At 40.6% G+C, this 23,314-nt stretch overlaps 1 protein-coding gene across 2 annotated transcripts in view; it reads left to right on the top strand.

Moving 5' to 3' along the window:
• bcam.L (basal cell adhesion molecule (Lutheran blood group) L homeolog) overlaps positions 1–23,314 on the top strand; it is a 42,131-nt gene that overhangs the window by 7,545 nt on the left and 11,272 nt on the right. Inside the window, exons 1-11 of one of the 2 annotated variants that reach the window (XM_018224482.2) lie at positions 278–651; positions 13,559–13,683; positions 14,073–14,289; positions 15,430–15,500; positions 15,945–16,041; positions 16,966–17,148; positions 17,850–17,974; positions 18,290–18,446; positions 19,323–19,438; positions 20,577–20,718; positions 23,174–23,301. In XM_018224482.2, coding sequence (XP_018079971.1) covers positions 621–651; positions 13,559–13,683; positions 14,073–14,289; positions 15,430–15,500; positions 15,945–16,041; positions 16,966–17,148; positions 17,850–17,974; positions 18,290–18,446; positions 19,323–19,438; positions 20,577–20,718; positions 23,174–23,301 — 1,392 coding nt within the window. In that variant the 5' untranslated portion in view covers positions 278–620. 2 annotated transcript variants of the gene reach the window in all.

Here is a 23,314-nt window from a genome sequence, read left to right as displayed (position 1 = left end):
GAGGCAAAATGAAATACCTGACTGTGCTGCAGATGGCGATCGGAGTGACTCCTTCTAATAGAGGGTATGTGCTGCTTAGATACGAAGGCTGTGCTGAGTGTGGAGCGGGGAATAGGACGGGTCATGTGGAATGTGGGAGGGACCCTGGTTGAGTGCTTGGCTGCCTCCTGCCTGAAACGTAGAATTTACATGCAGGCTGCAGCCAGGCACAGTGCGGACAGACCCTAGCAGAGCAGGGTCCTCAGCAGGCAGATAGCTCAGGGCGGAAGTGATTGAAGCGGGCAGCGGTGGGCCCACTGCCAAGTACTTACCAGTAAAATTTGTGATTTAATTTTAGTAAGGCCCACCGTATGTGGCACCAGAACCACGCGGTCAGGGGCCCATCGAGTATTTTCCCGGGACCCCGGCAGGCCAGTCCGACCCTGGCCCTTCACCAGTAGCAGGAGAGGCGCCTCTCCACCAGTAGCAGGAGAGGCACCGGCAGCAGGGAGGCAAAGCCGGCGGCGAGGGCGTGGCTTCAGTAAAATCCTTTCCGGGCCCCCTCTCCTCACGGGCCCCCCCGCAGGTGCGGGGTCTGCTTCCTCGGTAGTTACGCCAGTGGTCCTTGCTGAAGAAAGCAGATGATTGTAAGTCCAGCTGGTAGGATTACAGGTAAGGGAGTTCCTTACTAATGGTGGGTCCTGGGGTAATGTCATTTTTGTTTGCTCTCATATAAAGCAGAGTTTTCCATCTATCAGGGCAATTGCAGTTCAACAACAAGCGGGATGCTGGTCATTTGTTTTGCCCCCAGACCAATTGCAAGAGCAATACGTGCCTCCTCCTTTCCGCCACTAACAAATACAGGGCTGCTGAATTCCGTCAGGGCTTTAATCATAAATGGATGCAGGTCTCCCATTTTGCAGATGACCTATGGCATTTTTTTAAAGTGGTGGTTTACCTATAAGTTAACTTTTAGGATGTTATAAAATGGACAAGTCTTAGCATATTTTCAATTGGCCTTCATTATTTTTTAGATTATTTTACCCCATCTAAAAAACAAATGCTCTGGAAGGCTACACATTGATTGTTATTGCTACTATTAATTACTCATCTTTTTTTTCAGGCCCTCTCCTATTCATATTCCAGTCTGTTATTCAAATCAGTGCATGGTTGCTAGGGTAATTTGGACCCTAGAAACCAGACTGCCGAAATTGCAATTTGGAGATCTGCTTAATAAAAAAGTTAAATAATGCAAAAGCTACAAATTCCAGTAATAATAAATGAAAACCAATTGCAAATTGTCTCAGGATATCACTCACATCATACTAAAAGTTAACTCAAAGGCATACAACTCCTATAAGGTGCAGGGAGAAAAGTGCACAAAACGTGGCAGTTTGTGCACCCTGCCCTGCACTTAATAAATGACCCTCATAGTGTCCCAAAACAATAGCCTTCCTCATCAGGGCTTGTTGGGATGTGAGTCTTGCTTTTGCTTTCTTCGGATATCAGTTCCATGTTCGGAGCATGCAAGAACGCGGCCATACTGCCCATGTGCCATAGGACTTTTGGCACAGTAGATATTTACCAGATACGACCACCAACAAACTGAGTCCAACTGGGATGATCCAACCTAAAGCTGGCCATAGACGCAAAGATCCGATCATACGAATCAACGTACGATCGGACTTTCCCATCTCCCGACCCTCCACTAACCATTTAGATCAAAGTCTTACCATTTCGATCAAATAAGAACAGATCAGCCGATGTTCTGCCCCTGACAGCAATCGTACGATACTTATGTCTGACAAAGCTAGTGACAGTCTCCCTCTGAAAATCGTACGATCGGCAATACACGCAGAGATATTATCGGCAGGCGACAGAAATTTTCCTGTCCGATCAACCAAACGACCGATCTCTTTTACTCTTGCGCAACCTGTACAATTAGGGGCCTATTTATCATACTATGTAAAATGATTAACACCACAAGAACGGTGTAAAAAGCTGTGTAAAATAGATGCAAAATTTATCAAGGTGTCAGATTTACGATATGCCGCCTGATTGCTTGATTTCACACCATTTTAAGTCAACGGAAAAAGTGGCAAGTAAGTTCTGGCCTGAAAAAAAAAAAGATACATTTACGCATGATTGCTAAAAATCAATAAACAGCTTGATAAGTATGCTGTTTTTTACACTGTGGTGCCTGGTGATGTGTGGTGTATTTTGCCACTGTTTATTTACGCAGCATGGTAAATAGACCCCTTAGTATTGTTTAGTGGAGCTTCTATCCTCTTTTCCTACATACTGCATACGTAAGTGCTTTTACAAAGTTAGGGCTGGGAACAGACACCCCTGATCGATTCTTACACCCCATTAAGACCGTTTTCATACCGGCTGGATATGTATGGTGCAGGGATAGCAATATTGTGGGGGTTGGGTGCAGTGGTTTCAGTTACCGGTGCTGCCTTTGTGATGGTGTGAGAAGCCTACTAGTCGTGGCCAAAGGCATCTCTATTGGTTGGCCTCAGGCAGGCCCGGATTGGCAATCTGCGAGTTCTGGGGAGCTGACTGGGCCTCTCTGTACTTGGAATGCCAGGACCTATTTTGACTCCCAGTCCAGACCTGGCCTCAGGGCACTTTTTTTATAATCTGACAGCATAGCTAGTGGACATGTTAATTGCTTGCATCTATTGGACAGCCTTAGGGTGTGTGTTTCTTTACATCATGCGCCGTAGCTGGCAGCCATGTTGATTTTCCTTTTGTACCTACCCCATGAGAACAATGGTGCGTCGGAACCCAGTTCCAGTCCTTCACCTGCCATTGATTTCATGCCAGGGCGGCAGCAGCTGCTCATTTTTCTATATTTTTTTTCTATATTACTCAGTACTGTGGAGGCCCCATTAGTGATAAATAACCATGCAGCTGGAACTACAGGGCTTCACAGTGAATACTGGGAAGTTTTCGTTGAAGGAACAGAGATAAATCATTTGAATTCTTTAACCCTTTTAATGTCAGCCCTCGGTATCCCCCATATCATCTCAATTTTAGCTTCTTCCGCTCCCTCATTCTCTCTCGGTTTCACTCCTTCTCACTTTCCCTTTCTTTCTGCCCCCTGCACCCCCGCGGTGAAGTGTTTAGAATTCAACAATGTACCATGTGACTGACTGTGAGACGCTCTTATTGTGAAGTGACTCTCAGGATCCTGACGAGCATTTTTTTTTCACCCCCACCCCCCTCTAACCCTCCCCTTCTTAGAATTCTGTGCCCTCGTCTATCATGCCTATTCCACATAATGTCCTTGCCTCCTCCCTCCCTCCTGCTCAGTGTGTGTGCCTAACCCTAACCAGCGCTGGTACCTTGCTCAGAGCCTCAGTTCTGCACCGTTTAGTGGCCCTAAACCCTCACCCTCATTTTTTACTGGGCTGGACCCCTCCTGCCATTCTCCTTGCCACTCTGTGCCCTCCTATAGTGCTTCGTTTTTCCCACGATGTCTTTGTGCCCGTTTCTTCTTCATCAGTTTCCCTATAAATTAACGGCTCCATTCATGGTTTCTTTCTTGCTTGTTCCTGTTTGTCAAGTCCCGCCATTGAATTTCTTTACTTCTGCTCCTGGAATCTGTTTCGTTGCTCCCTTTCTGCACCTGTTAATCTTTAATCCTCACCCCTCCTTATACAGCACTCAGGGAGAGGCCTCACAGGGTTTCTGGCAAGTCTCAGGCACCCCCTGCTCTGCTCGGTAACCAATGTAATCTCTGCAATAGTCAGAACCCCGGGTTCCCCAATTAACCAATGTAATCTGTGCAATAGTCAGAACCCTGGGTTCCTCAAGTAACAAACCTTCTTTTCTTTCATTGTCTATTGGTCTCCTTACTCCTGTAACTTCATAACCAGAAACAAGCTCTCCTTTAAAGGGATACTGTCATAGGAAAAAAAAAAATTCTAAATGAATCAGTTAATAGTGCTGCTCCAGCAGAATTCCGCACTGAAATTCATTTCTCAAAAGAGCAAACAGATTTTTTTATATTCAGTTTTGAAATCTGACATGGGGCTAGAAATATTGTCAATTTCCCAGCTGCCCCAAGTCATGTGACTTGTGCTCTGATAAACTTCAATTACTCTTTACTGCTGTACTGCAAGTTGGAGTGATATCACCCCCTCCCCCCCCCCAGCAGTCAAACCATACCTCCCAACTGTCCCTTTTTCGGAGGGACAGTCCCTCTTTTGACAGCTCAACCCGCAGTCCCTCATTTGTACTGGAAAGTCCCTCTTTTCTCTACAATGAACAGCCAGAAAAAGAAACAAAGTTTCTAACTTAAGGCTTTTGGCAGAGAGGCCAGAACAGGTAACAGGTGCAAATAAGATACTTTGTAACAATTTTGAGGCAAAAAAAACCAGTTTAGATAAGGAGAAATATTTTCAAACTTTCATAACCTGCCAAATTTTGTAAAACTTACATGGTAATTAGGGGGTTTGGCCACAAAAATGGGTGTGGTTAAAAAAAAAATCCGCGCTAGATGCGAAAAAAAAATTGTGTCCCTCTTTTTACTTCCAAAATGTTGGGAGGTATGGCCAAACAAAAGAACAATGAAAAGGTAACCAGATAACAGCTCCCTAACACAAGATAACAGCTGCCTGGTAGATCTAAGAACAACACTCAATAGTAAAAACCCATGTCCCACTGAGACACATTCAGTTACATTGAGAAGGAAAAACAACAGCCTGCCAGAAAGCATTTCTCTCCTAAAGTGCAGGCACAAGTCACATGACCAGGGGCAGCTGGGAAATTGACAAAATGTCTAGCCCCATGTCAGATTTCAAAACTGAATATAAAAAAATCTGTTTGCTCTTTTGAGAAATGGATTTCAGTGCAGAATTCTGCTGGAGCAGCACTATTAACTGATTCATTTTGAAAAAAATGTTTTTTCCCATGACAGTATCCCTTTAACTCATTGGGGCTCATTTATAAACTTTGCACGGGCAGAATGATTCGCACATTGAAAATATTTGCCCTGCGCATGGTTATATTTATAAAGCTGGATGAGTGGTGTACTTAATGTGCAAACAGAATTTTTTTCATACGAAAGTCCACAAGAGCTTTTTAAATATGGCGAAAAATGCAAATTGAGTACACTCTGCGTCTGAGTTACGCCACAACTTTGGAAGCGGAAAAAAATATTCGCAAAACAGTTTTGCAAATTGCGAATTTATGTAACTGTCAACGCTATTTTCACGCACAACAGCTTCGCACACTGGGCGCACTCACGCAAACACCTGTCTCATTTGCGAAAATTTATTCAAAAACCAGAAAGACAGGCACAGCAGTGCAATATTTTAGCCTTCTGGAAAAAGCATGGGCAATACAACCATTTGCGAATAAATATGCGATGCGCAAACTTTATAAATGACCCCCACTGACTCCCTAATAAGGAAGGACATCACAGGGGACCTTTGAGGGAAAAATGTTGATAACAAAACAAAGGACACCTATTAAGAATATTTTATTCTAAATTACAAAATGCGCCCCTCCATCTGGTGTTAGATTGCAACCCCAACATCCTGACTATAGCTGGACACCCCCAATAATCTTTTTTCTTATATTGTGGTCCCAGCAGATCTGTAGTGCCCTTTTAAATCAGGCCCTGCAACTCTCTCCCTCTCGCGCCCCTTGCTTCCCTTTCCCAAACATAAATTATTCCTTATCCCCACACACCCTTTCGGGCTGATATGCTAAAGCTTACCTTGCTCGTCTCTGTTACCCATAGCAACCAGGAATTAGAATTAGGAATTAAATCAGAAAACACTAAATGCAAGTTACCGTTAATATGAAATCATTTGTAGTATTCTTATTTTTGCATAATGAAGGCAACTTTCCAATTTCACATTAATTAACCCTATTCGTTGTTCTTTATCGCTATTCGGGAATATAGTTATTAAGCAGTATGTGTCTGGCTGTTCTCTCTTATGTTCTTTGCACTGCTGGTTCTGACTTGTCTTCCTAGGCTGGCTGTCTCTAAGCTTAATTGTAGTATGTTATCTGATTTACATTACAAGCTTTTGTGAAAAGGGCCCTTTTTTTTATTCTGTAACCCCTCTTTGTTCTGAATGAGTGTGAAGTGCTGCCTAACCTGCTGGTGTTAAACATAAATAAATGATGATGATGATAATTGGCAAAGGTCAGGCCCCAATATCCAGAAATCAGCTCATTCAGTTTAATTGCTATTATTTTATTTACATTTACTATAGACCCTTTACTATTCGTATCCTGCTTGTCATTAAAGCCATGAGCTGGCCGCCAATAAAAAGCTGCCTAGTGGCCAGGGTCATTGGCTCCTTAGTTACCAGTTTAGTTCCAGTTTAGATTCCCTACAGGAGAGCAGCAGAAACAGACACGACCAGAAATTATCAAAATCCAATATAAAAAAAGACCAGCTGCAAATTATGTTAGATTTCTACAATCATTTCATAGTAAATAATTTGATGGCAATTATGCCCTTTAAAATGTCCGTATATCTGATATCTGGGGGGTGTGAAACGTTTTCCAGATGCTTGGAGTGGGAGACAAATGAGTTATCAATAAGAAGGTTACAATTTACATATCTGCTCGTATTTACACAGCTTAATTGATTTCCTATTCCCAAATGGTCTGAGCAGGCTTGGACAATGTTTGCCTTTCAGCCACTAATCATTTTTGGATTTGAAGCCTCAATTAGGAGGTGGGACAGTGACAGTAGGTGCAGAACGTGATGGATAGTGAAAGGTGGGGGTGGGGAGGAAGGTCTGTTGCTTTATTTTGTACCTTAAGGGATTTCCCTAGTAATTCTCTGTAGTTTTATCTTACAATCGGAACCCACAGCAACCAGTTAGTACTTGGCTCTGATTGGCCAACTGCAGTAGAACTAATGATTGGCCAACTGCAGTAGAACTAATGAAAGAAAACTTGAAATTGGGGAATTTTTGTACAAATATCTATTTATAAATGGGCACACATCGTGTGTTTGCCCGAGCTTTCCATTTCCCACAGTGCCAAATATAGTAAAATATTCACAGTCAGAAATATCAGAATAGCAAGGATCCTCCATGTTATTAACCTGCCGTGCCGACCCCGCGTCAAGTTTTTTATAGGGATGCCAAGGGAACTTGCACTTACAACATGTTCTCTCTATGGGAAAAAGGGAGCGTTTTCACCAGTTTTCATGTTCTTGCAGAATGTGGCGTATTTGGAATTTATGTGGCGCCGGCCGGCCGGTAACCACTGGAGTGTGGGAAAAGAAACAAACTCCCTTTTTCTGATGGTAATTTGATGATCTCCCAGGGGAAATATCCTGGTGGATTATACTATAACAGAGGAAGGAGTGACAGTCTTCTGTTATTCTGCAGCAGCAAACACAATAGGGTTATATACTCTTAGGATGGGCAATTTTGTTGATGCCATTGTTATTTCATGTATAGAACCCATTATCGAGTTTGTATTATCCAGAATGGTCCAAAATATTCCTATAGGTCCCTATATAACTATATTTGTGTTTTTTTGATAGCACTTGTCCAGAAAACCCCGCCACTGCTGTGGAGAAACCTATGAGGTTAGATGTTAAACAGTTATAATGCTGTATAATGGGAAGCAGAGCAGCCCTACTAATCCGGAAACATTCATTTTAATCAGGGCGTCACATACTTAATAAGAGTAGAGAAGCTTTCTTCTCTAATTGTAACAGCACACAAGGTGACTTGATCACCTACTGGGCAGTGGCAATTAAAATGCTAGGAATCCTTGGAATTTCCTTGTTCTGCAAGGAGCCCCTGGGGCACCATCATCTCTTAAAAACGCCCACCTGTTGGGCGTTGGAACCACAGTATTTCCCATTGACATTAGTTGGTGCTACATGCCTCAAGATTTAAGGGGGCAGCCTACTGAAAAATAATAAACTTTGATCTAGTTGTGAATAGAGCAACATTAGTAGATTACTCTTCTTGAATACGAACTTAACACACAACCGTGCCCAACCTTGTACCCCAGCTGCTTTGTAACATCATCTCCCAGCATGCACTGCTAGGCAAAGCATGTAGTAGTTCTGCAGTTTGCACAGCTAGCGTTATGATGCTGCAGTGGATTGCTGCTTTGCTCCTTAAAAACAACTACTGGGTTGATCCACCATTAATGTTTCTATTAAGAAGGCAGCACATTGAAGACAAAGCTTATTGTGAGCTCAGAGCATTCCTTCCCTGCCAATTTGCATTTGTATGTGAGGCATGAATGGAGCTGCCAAGGCAGAAATCCCCTTATAGACAAAAAAGCAATTGCATTGGGAACTGTCAGCCAACTGGGAAGGCCCTGAAATATTTAGCACTGTCACTTCGTTAAACAGGGTAATCCTTTCTATTTAGATTACTTTGTGTGGCCCTAGCTCCACACAGTCTTTACCCCTGTGTGTTTGAGTCAGCCTAAACTCAGCTGAAACAAGCAATATGGAACCCCTTAGGCATAGTAAATGCAAACGGGAAAATGTTTGTGTCACATAATAATCTGTATCCTTTTTACATTGTGGCTTTATATGGTCATAGAATTCCTCGGTGATGTATAATATCCTTATAATTTACAACAGTGGTTACATTATTCCCTATATATTCTGCAGAAAATAAGAAATCATCACAGATTTTATCCCGTTGGATTCTTCAGTCACCATTTTGGGGGCTCAATGGGGAGCAATACAGTTTGAAACTACAACATTACATTTTCAAGGATCTGAATTTCCTTTCTGTCGTTTATCAGTTGCATATAGTACTGCCCTACCATATATGACCTATTGACAGGACTGGAATTGTGGATTGATGGTGTCATATAATCCTTATTATTTACTATAGCTGGTTGGCATAATTTATCGAAGTGCTGAAGCATCTGTTTTCTATGGGTCCATTGAGGAAGGAGCAGAAGCCTCTCTCCTGAAACAGTTGGTCTGGTCCTTCAAGTCTGATGAAAGCACCCTTTGTCCTTTTGAGATAACTCAATAAACTTCACGTTGGGTTCCTGTGCATTTAAGTGAATGCATCTTTTCTATGTCCTTGAATGACAAAAACTTCACTTTTACCGTATCTTTTTAACCTATCACTCGCGGTAGGCTTTAGCACTAAAGGGAGGAGAGAAAATAATCTACAAACATTGGCCAACTTGAGTATATGCCGGGCGGGGGGCTATTATATTTCTTAATTTCATAAACACTGCATTGTTATCCCTGATGGCTTTCATTAAATAGGTGCTATGCCATATAAGTGTCCTTAGGAGAATAATCAAAGCTAATAGCTGATTGGCTGCTATTGGCAGTGACGTAACTAGATGTTACTGGGCCCCATATCAAGTTAATTTTAAGGCTCCCAACATATCCAGAGGTTTTCCTGTTTTACCAATATTTATCGAATTTGTATATAAATTAGAGCCTCATAGGCTCCCCTAAACCTCCTGGGCCCCCCTGCAGCCACAGGGTCTGCTTCCTGTATAGTTACGACCCTGGCTATTGGCAACATCCCTTATGTTATTAAAGGAGCCTATAATATTGTATATATTCTATTGTCGTAGACCTGGGTGGAGCTATTTATATAGACTTTATAGTTCATCAACGCATCTGCATTCTTTCTTACCATCAGCTAATATTTAAGTTGTAAAAAGGTTACAATTGAATTGTAAAACAGTTCAGCGGAGAGGTTGTTGGCTTAAGGATGGGCTGTAGATCATTATATTTCCCACTTTGTTCTATGGATGAAGATTGGGTTCAAAGTATAAATCTGACCTTGGACCTTGACTATGTAATCTACTTAGTTTCACAAAGATGGTAATGTGATGGAATGTCCAGTTTCTAATAGTTTGGTAAGTGCCTTTATGGGTTCAAGGCATTGAGGAGAAAATCAGCAGTAGAATAGGCTTCACCTAAATCATATTTAGAATTTTGGTTTCTGTTTCAGAGACTAAAATGAGCATAAGTTGGCATATGATATTTTTTTCTTGATGTACTAAAAGAGCTTAATGGGTCAAAGAAGCCATATTTGTCTTAGCCAAGGTGTACAGTCAAATTGAACCCTATCCTCATCCCTAGAACAATGTGGGACTCCTTGGGAAACCTAAAAATGTATGCCCAGCCTAGGTTCTCTTAACAAGTTCAGCTACATTCTTACCCAAGTGCATATTTTTCAAGTTGGAAGTTATATGCAGCCCTAGAGTTGGCATTGGATTACTTGGTTCATGAGATCAGTTGAAAACTTGGCACTATATGCATGAATTATGTCTGTCCTTCTGTGTCTGTACAGGTTTTCTATGGACATCTGGTTTCCTTCAGACTGGTTAGTAGGCTTGAAGTGATTGGTGTTAGATAAATAAATAAGCATGGCATGCTACCTCTTTGGAAACTGATTTATTTCAACAGATGGTACAAACTGGAGCCAATTCAAAACCATCTCTTAAACAGCAACCCTGAAATAATGTTTGTAATAACAGTGGGCTAGAGAGATCCCGAATCGGACTGGGTCCTGTAAATAATGCTTACTATGGGAAGGAAAAGGGGTTAGACATGTTAGAAATGGCACATGAGAAAACAAGGGATGGCTCTAATCCAAGAACAACATTGGAGTAGATGTACACTGAGTATGGCGCGCAGACATGCCAATGGCAACTTGAAACTCATGGAAACAAGCTTGTAAAAGCATGCCATGTTGTACTACAGGAAATAACTTCTTCCCTTTATTTTTCTCTTGCTTTCTCTATGTCTCTGTGTCTTACTCCAGTGCTCTAGCAAACCCTCCTTTGGGTTCAGTGGCAGCGCTCAGGTATTGAAGCGTTCCCTGAGCAAACAGTGGAGAATACAGTGCAAATAACGTGTAATTAAACCTCGACAATGCAAACGGCAGTTTTCTGTACCCAGTGTAGAGAGAAAGCTTCTTTCTTTTTATACGTTTTTTGGTTTAAAAAAAGAAACAAGAACAATGGCTTATTGAGGGAAACTAAAGATCTCAAGACTAAAATAAAATGTAGTATGGCTTAAAGCAAAGTTGTTCCTAGTATCTTCCCCTATGGAAGACTCAAGCATTTTCAGATCTATACTCATAGAGCCTATATATGACCAGAGGGACCTCTTTCTCAGGATTGATCTACTTCAGGACTTTAGAGCACACTGGAAACTGGTGGATGAACTATAACACCCACTAAGTTGTAGGCAGGAAAAAGTCGAATAGCAGGACAGTAGGGCTAGGTTCTAAGTTAATGTCTGTGTTGAGGGTTATGGCACACATAATGGTTTCATAGATTTCAAGGTCCAAATAGGGGACAAAACATGTTAATTTACTTCCATAGGTCATTTCTTGGACAGGATATTGTTGCTCTAGAGCAGTGATCCTCAACCATTGGCTCATGAACAATATGTTACTCGCCAACCCCTTGGATGTTGCTCCCAGTGGCCTCAAACCATGTGCTTATTTTTGAATTCCTGGATTAGAGGCAAGTTTTGGTTGCATAAATACCAGGTTTACTGCCAAACAGAGCCTCCTGTAGACTGCCAGTCCACCTAGAGGCTATCAAATAGCCAATCACATCCCATAATTGGCACCACCAGGAAATGTATGCATACTTCAGGGGCTCTCCATTTTTATTTAACAATTGAATATGACTCATGTGTAAAAAGGTTTGGTGTTCCCTGCTCTAGAATGTGGTAGTTCGGGATATCAAAAACTGCTCCTATGCTTACAGGTAACTACCTTTCAAGTATATGAGGGGAATTTTGCTGATATGTCTTCTACTGATATAGCTACAAAATGCCCTGGCGCAACACAGCACTGAAAATCGATCCATGTGCCATTACCCTTCACAGGCTTTTTCTAATAACAAAGGGCATCTGTATTTAATGGTTGCTTTGCTATAGGGATAGTTTATAACTTTACATATTATATCTAAATTACCTTGCACCCGCCTTTGAATGTCATGAGTTCCTTTATAAATTGGTTGTCAAAGATCCTTCTATGCATTAAGTGAGCGATGGCTTTCTAAAGCCTAACTGTATATAAAAAGAATACAATACAGAAATAGGGTCACTTTTCCTTTTAAAAAAACTTTTCTGTGCAAAGCACCACCCTTTGCTTCCTCCATTTGTTGAGAAAACAGCGCTGGTTCCAGATTTATTGTAGAACTGTTTACTCCCCTGTCTTTGAGCGTACATAAAAGCAAAGCCGGTTTTATTTCAGTCATAATACACGGCTCCTAGTTATTTCATTGGTCAGGGGCAAGGCTGTTTACAGAGATTGCCTTAGGATCGTATATTGCATATATATATATATATATATATATATATATATATATATATATATATATATATATACTGTGTATGTATGTATATATATACTGTATGTATGTATGCATATATATATCTCAAATATATATATATATATTTTAGTTTTTTTTCGCTTACCAATACTATTAATGCTGTGTGAATGGTTTAGGAAGATATATTACAGGGCATGCACAACCCTGGCTATTCCTGGCTGATTTACTGTCAGTCTCTGTTACCTTGGGTCAGGTAAATGCTGGCTTCTATGTTGGCAATTGGGATAGCATGGGGGGATCCCTATAAAGACTCAGTATTTGGGAATATGCAGGTCCGGACTGAGAATTAAAATAGGTTCTGGCATTTCAGGTATACAGAGGCCAAAACAGCCCCCACCAGCTCACTAAATAGTCACGTTCCTTGGCACCTTATAGCAGCCCCTCTGGCATTTGCCAGAACCCACAGATTGCCAGTCCGGGCCTAGGAATATGATTCCCCTGTGGTCTGTGCCGTAGGCCGTCTTGCTGATTCTTTCCCAGCAGTGCAGCACTCGATGCTTGTCAGTTGCACTGAACAACAGAAGGTCAGTCTATGCAAGGGCTTGTCGTCATAATTCACAGGCCCACAACTGCAGCCCATGAGCTTAAAGGAAAACTAACCCTGCAAACCACAATTATTATTTCTTTGCAAAGAGCTGTATTACATTCCATTGTGTGCATAAATCCTGATGTTTGAGAACCCCCCCTGCTGTTGTTTACCCTCCCCGAGCCAACTCCTGCAACCTGTGTTTGTGCACAAAGTGCTCTTGTCTTGTGAATGTGCCAAGTGCCGGAATGTTAAGGGGCTTATTTGCTCAGTTCTCCTGCATGACATCAGTGTCACAATCTTTGCTTTGTCCTGTCTGTGGCCTTTGATATTGTTTCCTGAGCAAAAAAGGCTAAGCATATATTTTTTTTCAGTTTTAATGCTGTTTTTCTATATTAACAACATGCTTTGCCATGTTGTCTTTTGTTGGTGTAAATAAAGGCAGCTTCTATGCACCCTGCAAGTTTTGAGAAACCATTTTGCACTCCAAATATTTAGCTTTTTTTGGGGTAAAAACGAGCAGAAAAAACTATACAAAGAAAAATCCTCTTATTTGGCAAGGTCATTCATGAAACCACCACGTTTATGTATATTTTCCGGGCTCCACTACCACTACAGACAAATCTTAATGTTTTACTTGGCTTTTCTTGCCGACTACCACAGGAGTATTTATTTCTGTTATCTATTATATCTCCTCCACAGGATGTTTATGTGCGGTGACTGTTAATGTCCCTTCGCCAATTGACGCTGAGATTGGGGATCTAGTGAGCATCCAGTGTAAGCCGTCTGCCAGCGGGTCACCCAAGTACAGCGTGGAGTGGTTTGTGGTGAGTAATGGACAAATGCATTTTGCAGAGTTTTGAGAGTGAGACTTAAAAGCCTATTGGGGTAATTTAAAGAAAAAAGACTCAGTACCATAGTCCTACATACTGTAGTGTCTAATACTGTATTTATTTACTAAGAGCACCATTATTCCTATGTACTATGCAGTAACGTAACTAGGGGGCACGGGTGCAGGCCATGCAACCACCCTCCAGAAGAGATTTTGTGTTTTTTGTGTTCACGCGAACCTCCAGGGCGGGCCTGAGGGGGGTGCGAACCCTGGTGCGATCGCATCCTTTGCACCCCCTGTAGTTCCACCACTGGTACTAGGGGTTACCAGGGGGACATCTGTTATCTGTGTTTGGGTGAAATCTCCCTGCTATATCCCTTACAGACAGATCAGTATGGGGTCCCCCAACGCATCGCAACGTACAGCAACGGAAAAAGTATCACAGATCCAGGAACACAATACAGTGACAGAGTGTCGGTCAGTGCTGACCTCAGCCTGGTGATCAATGATGCCCGCGTAGAAGACGAAAGGAGCTTCCTCTGCAAAGTGAATGCAGGGAGCGAAGGCACCGCTAAGGGCAGCGCTGACCTGAAAGTGTACGGTAAGTAATAGGGTGTAGATATATTTCCTATCCTTTAATAGCATAGGTGTGGGATCTGTGTCCAGAAACCCATTTTCCAGAAAGCTCAGAAGAAGAGCCATCTTCTAATTTTTAAAAACAATTTCCTTTTTTCTCTGTTATAATAAACCAGTACCTTGTACATGATCCCAACTATGATATAAAATATAAATCATCTTTATGGGGGATAAAAAAATGATGTTAGGTTTAATTAAGTTTAAATGATTTATCAGTAGACTTCCAAATTACAGAAAGATCGAAAGATCTCTCATCCAGGTCCCTAGTATTCTGGATAATAGGTACATTTGCTGTAATATAATATTCAATATTGTACAATTTTCTGGGGCCTACTTCCTTTTTTTCCAATGTCTGCCTGACATTCTTGTGCAGACTTACTCTATCCTGTGTCTGACCTGTATTTTTGGGTCTATGTAATCATCTTATCCAGTAGCTGGACAATATTCTTGTATATAATTACTTCAAGTGTTGTTCAAACCTTTATGGCCAGCTACCCACTCCCTCCATTGTCTAAAAGGCCTTGTAGAACCTGCTTACTCTAATACTTGTATCTAATACCTGTCCTATGTTTTTGGGTCTACTTGCTCATTGTCTTCAGTGCCTGGCCAACATTCTTGGGTGCAGTTACTTATTCCATCCAACACCCTACGGCCAATTACTTGCTCTCCAATGTCTAACCAGCAGTCTAGGAACTACTTGTACTGTACATGTATTCTGTCTGATACCTATCCAATACCTGGGTTCTATATCTCACTCTAACCAATACCTATGCATGACAATGAAGCCTATTTACTCATTGTATACAGTACATTTCTATTATTCTGTGGTCTACATTCACTCTATCCAATACCTGAACAACATTCTCTGGTCCTACTTTCTTCATCCTTGAAGTGTGTGTCCAAATTTCTATTTCTATCTATTCTCATTTTGATATAACAGTGTAACAATGGCTTCATTAATTATAAAGTTGCAAGATTCAGACAAATCAGTGGGCACCTCATGGGATAATTGCTAGCTTTTTGGAAGTATTGTGGAGGAAGTAATTTTGTGGATATTCAAATCTTGTTCTTGTAGCCTGCTAACTGTTTTTTTCACCTCTTTCAGATCCACCAGAATCTCCAGAACTTGTCATGACTGGGGGAATATTGTCAGTCACCGAATCAGATGCAGTGGAGGTGAATGACTTTCCAACATTTACTTATTTTAATTTCTTTTCACTCTCATTTAGTCCTTAACTTTCAATCAATTGGTGTTTCTAATATTTTAATAACCAATCAATAGTTTTTACTGCATTAGCCCAGATGGTGTGTCTTTTAGTGCAGTGATCCCCAACCACTGGGGAGCAACATGTTGTTCAACAACCCTTGAATGTTGCACCCAGTGGCCTTAAAGTAGGAGCTTATTTTGAATTCCAGTTTTGGTTGCAAAAAAAATCATGTGTACTGGCAAACAGAACTTACTTTAGGCTGTTATTACACATAGGGACTACCAACTTATACAACTGAATGTGGTTCATGGATAAAAAAGTTTGGGGACCCCTGCCTTAGTGGATGCACCACACATGTTTGGGCTGATGTCTTCAAATGTTCAGTTCCTTTATTATAACTCTTCTTTGTTAGATTGGATCCTGTTATGGTCGGAATGCATATCCTGCTCCAACTATCGAGTGGTACAAGAACCAGCAACCCCTAAATCCTCCAAAAAGCCCAAACAAGGGTATGTGCAGATGCCTTCAGACTTCTTGGTTTTTTTGTTTGTTGACTAACATTTTTTCAGGTCCCTCTGCGCTCATAAGCATTTTGCAAATATACACTAGTTTTTAGGTTTCAAAAGCCTGAAATCACCCTGAAATACTCATGTTTTTTTATAGAAATTGCTGTTTTTATCCACCAAGAAAGCATTGTTGACGACGGAAAACTAATTTTCTATAATCAGACTGTTGGTATTCTAGCTGTCTTTTGAAGATATTCTGGGGAAATTTCAATGCAAGTCTTCTCTAGTTTTTCGAAGAGGTGCAAGTGGCTTGCAAGGCTTATTTCTGTGATCTTATGGGGAGCTCAGTAGGGTTGAGGTCTATTGTACCGACCAGTCATTCAAGAACTCTCTCTGGCTTCTTGTGTTTTCCCAAATAGTTTGGCATTGTGTAGAAATAAGCTATGGATCATTGTCCTGCTGCATGATAAAGTTTGCACCACTTCAAGTGCAGACAATATGGCATAGCATGTCATTAAAAAACCCTACTTACTTGGTTACTGCAAACTGTTGAACACTAGCGTATAAGTCAAGATTTAACAGTTACACAATGTTCATTACATGAGTAAGCTAAATAACAAATAATTATTCAACTTATGTTGCACCCCTAAGGGGACCAGGATGATATTTTAGGAACTTATACCTATTTGTGTTATAAAAGTTGGGTTCAGTAAGCCATTACAACCAACCAACAAATAGCATTTACTGGTCACCTGTCTGAAAGTAAACGTCTGGTAGGTTGCTACAGGTTACTAGAGTAACAAGTGTATCACATTACCATAGAGGCAGGAAAAAACGGAGACTTTGAGCTAACATTCATTGGTGTATGAGAATAATCAGGACACATCCAAAAGTGAGCCATGTCTTCTTCTGTATTTCCAATGGCAGATCAGTACATGACGTCTCGCACCGTCAAAGAAGCCTCTGGTTTGTTCACTGTCTCCAGCACTCTCTTCTTAAGGCCAACGAAGCAAGATACTGATTCTCAATTTTCCTGTAGAGTTGTATATCCTGTACCTGGGGGATCATCAGGCTTTATGGACTCTAAGGCCTTCAATCTGACTTTACATTGTGAGTGAGGCCACTGCCTGATCTTCTACCTTGATACCACTTTATTTTACATTTCTATTAAGAACCCCATATTTATTTATCTTTTGAATCGCTCTGTATGTCTTCACCTTCTACTTGAGGTCTCACTATCTTCTGAGTATCTATTTTACTTTGCATTAGGATTTGTGGAATGTATCCCCCTCTTCATTCTGTTCAGAGCACATAGAACCAAAATAGTTTGAATGTTGCCCCTTCGTGTGTGGTACCTTCTCACAGCTGCTGGGAATCCCTTTTGTGTGTTTGTATTCTGGTGTTTGGAATATACACCTTAAGGGGAAAGTAAAAATGCCTTGGATATATCTCAGCAGAGCTGTAAAAAGTGCAAGTGCTGGTGCTAGCTAATCATGGTCCCTGCTATAAAGAGAGCAATAAAGTACAGCTTATGTGATCTCTCTTGACCTGCTTATATTAGCATAGTGCTGAGCTTTAAAAATGCGCTCTTTTTCCACTTAATTACAAATCAACTGTGTGTTGGAACCCATAGAATATAATTGCTCTGCATACAATTAGATTTATTATTATTATTATTATCCCATTATTTAATTTTTATAATACCTGAAAAAAATGCATATATACTTTATTTATATTGGATGGCTAGGAAAGGCACACTCAGAATAAGGAAATCTCTATGCAACTTGCCTTACTTCTCTGTTTCCCCTTAGTTTACACAGAGGACGTGAAGTTTGAGTTGCTGTCAGCCACACCTATTAAGGAGGGGGATGATGTGAAGTTTCGTTGTGCAGGAGATGGGTACCCCCCTCCTTCTTATATGATTGAAAAAATCAAGGTACTACTGATGTTGACTGTTCCCTTTGTACGTGTCCTGTGTCTGCTTTACTGCTGCACTTTGCTAACAGTTATATGAAATCAAAAGAACATCAGTTTTTAATGTGGTTCTGACTTAAAAATGTGTCATGTCAAAAATCACCCATGCTGCCATTTTCCTGTTGACATCAATGGGTGTGATATCCAAAGGCATGTATTCAGTGGCCATAGTCTGCTCTGTCATTTATACCTCCCTTTATAGCATTGTGTCCATATTGGTGGCCCACCAAACCATAAACAAGTCATCCTCCCTGTGTGTTCTCTCCTTATCTTACAGGAGGGCACAGAGGAAGAATTGTATTCTGGCTCTGATGAAATCTTCATAAAACGTAACGTGTCTAGAGAAGATGAAGGGAAGTACCGCTGCCACGCTCTGGACTTTGACACCCCACCGGAGTTTGATCTTATCCGGGAGCAGAATATTTTTGTGCACTGTGAGTGTGAAAGATGGCGAGTCGTCATTAAATTCTGCCTAATGATTAGATTGTGCCATTTTGTTCTGTAAGGACAGTTCTCTTTGGAGTTCTCTTCGGAGGGAGATAGTGAGGTTTAGGTATTACTTTGAGCTTGTGTGACCACTTTACTGGTGATGACACTGCCCTAGATCTCTAGATTATGCCCAGTGTTGGCTTTTTGTTATGGGATTGCCAGGGAGATGATATCTGTTTAGGCAAGGTTAAATTTGTAAGCTAAGCCAGTCATACCTTCATAGAATCTTGGGGGAAATAAAGCAAAGGGACACTGTCACTAGACAAAAGCATAAGGAAAGAATTTTGTTGAGGTCCTTTAAATCAGAATAAAACCTGGAAAGCACTCCGTGTGCCACTCTTGTTTAAGGTAAAACTTGATTTTACTCCATGCTTTAAAACAGTGATCCCCAACCAGTGGCTCACGAGCAACATGTTGCTCTCCAGTCCCTTGGATGTTGCTCCCAGTTGCTCCCAATGCAGGTGCTTATTTTTAAATTCCAGACTTGGAGGCAAGTTTTGGTGTACTGCGAAACAGAGTCTCCTGTAGGCTGTCAGTCCCCTAGAGGCTACCAAGAGTCAATTATAAACCTTATTTAGCAGCTCCTGGGAACTTTTTTTATGCCTGTGTTGCTCACCAACTCTTTTTACAACTCCTTAGGTGATGTTTGATATGAATACTAAAATTATGATTTGGTTTAAACACAGCCTGAAAATATGTTGTTACAGCAGTGTTAATTTGACAACTGCACACGACAAATGTAAATATGCAAATTCGGTTTCAGATGCCGTTAAGTATTTGACTATTTCATAACTTTTGCATTCTCAAATTGTCTCAAACAGATCTGGATCCCCTTTCTGTCATCCCACAAGAACAAGTCACCATATCTTATGGCAAGGACCTCCAGCTGTTTTGCTCAGGTGATGGCTCTCAGAAGCCCCATCTGAGCTGGAAAAAGGTAAAGAAAAGCAACAGCTGCCTCATGAATTCTTACTTAAATGCCTTAAACAAAAACACTGTGGTTGACTGTGAAAGCCCAAGTTCTCAAAGTCAGACCAATTTCTTTTGGTACCCAAGGAATTTTGTCTCTGAACTATACCTTTCTGGTGAGAAGGGGAATTAAAAAATATTAACTGCTAGAACTTGACTTGAATAAGAAGGGAAAGGCTCTGCTATTTGTACCTTTTAGTTTTCGCTATTCAGTTTCAGTTCTCTTGGTTCCCCTTCTACCTTATGGCACTTAAAGGAGTTGTTCACCTTTAAATTAACTTTCAGTATGATGCAGAGAGTGATATTTTGTATTATTTGTGGTTTTTGGTTTATTTAGATTTTCATTAAACAGCTCTCAACCATGCACTGATTTTAAAGGATCAGTAGCATCAATTTAAACAAAAAAAATCATTAGTATAGAACAGAAAAAAACACAAAGACAAATTAAACTTTTAAATCACTAAGTCTTTATTAAAATATAACTTACCGAAACTCCACTTGCGCTCCTCTTCGGCGATGATCCATCATGCGGCGCTCGATTTCTCCTCCCTGGCTATCTCGTATAAGGAAATCAGAGAGGAGAAATCGAGCGCCACACCATGGATCGCCGGATCGCCTTTTCTGAAGTTTTGGTAAGTTATTTCTTAATAAAGACCTAGCGATTTAAAAGTTGAATTTGTCTTTGTGTTTTTTTTTCTATACTAACAATTTTTTTTTTTTTAATTGATGTTACTGATCCTTTAATAAGAGACTGGGATATGAATAGAAGAGGCCTGAATACAAAGATGAGTAATAAAATAGCAATAACAATACATTTGTAGCCTTACAGAGCAGTTGGTTTTAGATGGGTCAGTGAACCCCATTTGAAAGCTGGAAAGAGTGAGAAGAAGAAGGCAAATCATTTAAAAACTATAAAAAAGAGAAAATAAAGGCCAGATGAAAAGTTGCTTTGAATTGGCCATTCTATAACATACTAAAGGTTAACTTATATGTGAACCATCCCTTTAATGTCCTCCTCCTGAATTGTTGACGTACAAGTCTATATATACTGTGTATATTATACCTTTTAGATTATGCATTAGTCTTATTTTTTTTTATATTAACAGGGTGACAAAATGATCTCAGACACCAGTAGATTTCGACTGCGTGATGTCTCGTATGCTGACTCTGGGGTCTACACATGTCTAGCTACTGTACCTGAAGTGCCTGGACTAATGAAGGAGGAGAGCATCACTGTTACTGTTGAGGGTGAGGAATGCATGTTAAGTGAGGCTGTGTGTGACTATAGTGCGTGTGTGTATTGTGTATACTCATCCAATATCTTAATGCATTCAGCTGTAGTGGTCATCTCTTCGAAATTTGCGATTGAATGCCCTTGGGGTCAATTGATTTAGGGTCACTCATTAAATAGTGTACATAGCCCCCTAATCCAATGTTAATTCATAATGTTTTCCCTTGCCAACATAATTTTACTGGTTTTCCACAAGAAATAACAGCAAACGGAGCAGCTCCTTCCTGTAAGGCCATGAATGTTTCTTCCTTTAGGTCCATTATGGTTTCTTCCTATATGACCATAGAGGTTTCTTCTTTCTGTAGGGCATGACGGTTTCTTTATGTAGGGTCATAAACACCTCTTTCTGTAGGACCATATGAGTATCTTCCTGTAGGGCCTGTAAGCATGATAGGATAGTAATTGTTAAATAAACTCATAACTCAGGCCATTGGAAAGTCACTAACTTACTCTAACTTTGCTTATTTTCATGTTCCATTACTGTAAGTAATTTTGTCTTGTGTGATTGGTTAGGTTTGTAGCTATAATTGTGCAATCAGAAATAAGGTTGCAGTAGGCAGAGTGGACCAGTAGCTGGAGAATGTTATCTTTCATCCATTTTGTTTGTTCAGGCATAGGTTGCTGGTTTAATTGTACCATAGTAAACCAGGTGTAAGGCCCATGGCGTTTTGGACTCATTTTCCACTTCAAAAACACAAATGTCCAAACTGGTTAATCTGACTGATTAAACACTAAAGAATATAGTGAAATGTATTGAAATCCCATGAATATACATCATCCTTGTTTTGCATCCTGTAACCTTTGATGTGTAATCTGCTGCAAAACTATAATTCCCAGCATCTGCCCTGAAAGCAAGGGTCTGAAGGGCAGTGAAAGCCAAAGGTTACCTATCTCGGTTGTAAAATAGCAAGTGTCATTTTATGATAATGGCCGCCATTCAGCTCAGGGGAAGGAGATGTGGAAAGCTGGAGAGCAGCTGGAGAAGGGATGCTATTCACGTCTCTTTGTTTACGTCCTTTCTCATGGAATAATAAGGGCATAAGCAGTCACCCTAGTGATATTGATCACCAAAGATATGGGGAAGGTGGTGGCAGCCTTGCAAGATCCCTAATTTAAAATGGAGGGGATTAAGTAGAAGAGTCAAAGTGGCATTCTGAATGTGTTAAAGGGATACTGGAGTTAGAATGCTAATCTTATGTCTGAAAACAATGTAATATTGTGTAAAATAGGATAGTTTAAGGAACTTTGAAGTAATTAACCAAGATCTGTGTACATGTATTTCTACATCAGTCTCTATGTATAAATTCAATATATTTTAATAGTAATTTATTAGGTTTAGTGATGCAGAGCATTGTAAACAGTCAGTTGTTCCTCTGAACGGAGGCTGCTATTGTACAGTGTGTCTGACTTTTGTATTGCCCAGCTGCTGCATTTTAAGCTAAAACTAAAACCCATGCTTTCAGGGGATTGTTATTCAAGAGAAGTTGGGCTATTAGTTATGAGTCCCTACCCACAGAGCCATAGACCTCTCCGGTGACAAAATGCGTGGAAATGCCCATGTGCTATGCCTTTAAGGTACTGTTTCCCTGTAAAAAAGAAGGAAACACCAAGAAGTCATCGATAAGCGCCCTTATATTTTTTTTATGGGAATAGTTTGAGATTGTATAGTGTAAGCTTGCAACACCTATATGTGTTATTGTAATGCTTCCCAGACTAACACGGCCACACATACTGAACTGGCTGACCATTGCTCCGTGTGTGTGGTCAATTTAAGATATCATCAGCCTCAGCAATGCCATCATTCCTTAATGTTCCATTGAAAGTTAACCGTGGTCTTCTAATGACGGCAGTGCATTTTTTCATTGATCGAATGGTTAGTTTGAGATAATAAGTTGACAGTAAATGGATTTAGTTGTTATGTACATTAGGACCAAGGACTGAATGCAGCACTATCTTTCTATGTACAGCTGGTTTGATGCACAATTGCTGATGAAGCCCTTTGGGTGCTTAATGGAGAAGCAGGTTTGTTTTAGTAGATTGGTTAATCCATTTAATAGCTCTCTTAGTTCTGCCTGAACCCTTTAAAGCCGTTAGGGTAAAGGATCATTATAATAAATAGTAGGTGGCTCCAATACATTGGCTTGACTGTAGCATATTTCACAGGTTATTGTTGTATTGATAAATCTTTTTTAATAGAAGATCATATGTACTCAGCATAGACCAATGGCAAAAAGGCTATTTAGTTGAAGACTGCCAGCAAAGGTCATTGAAGGCCTCATACCTTTATATGGCCTTTATCTCCTTATAGCTATATATATTTGTGGATTGTGGTCAGTGGATTATGTTGGATTTGTGGGGGGTCACAGCCCCTTCCTGTATAAGGGAAAAATAAATATTTTTTGATATTTCTAGGTGTCCCTCAGATGGAACGTGGAGATGAAGTAGTTGAGGTGCTTTCTGAAGGTTCTATGGTGACGCTAACCTGCTCCGCACAGGGATTCCCAGAACCAGAGATTACCTGGAACCCAACAGAATTAAAGGTACTAATGTGTG

Source organism: Xenopus laevis, chromosome 7L (assembly GCF_017654675.1).
Source record: "Xenopus laevis strain J_2021 chromosome 7L, Xenopus_laevis_v10.1, whole genome shotgun sequence".
In the NCBI taxonomy this organism is placed as follows: Eukaryota; Metazoa; Chordata; class Amphibia; order Anura; family Pipidae; genus Xenopus; species Xenopus laevis.
This window is presented reverse-complemented; position numbering and strand designations above follow the sequence as displayed.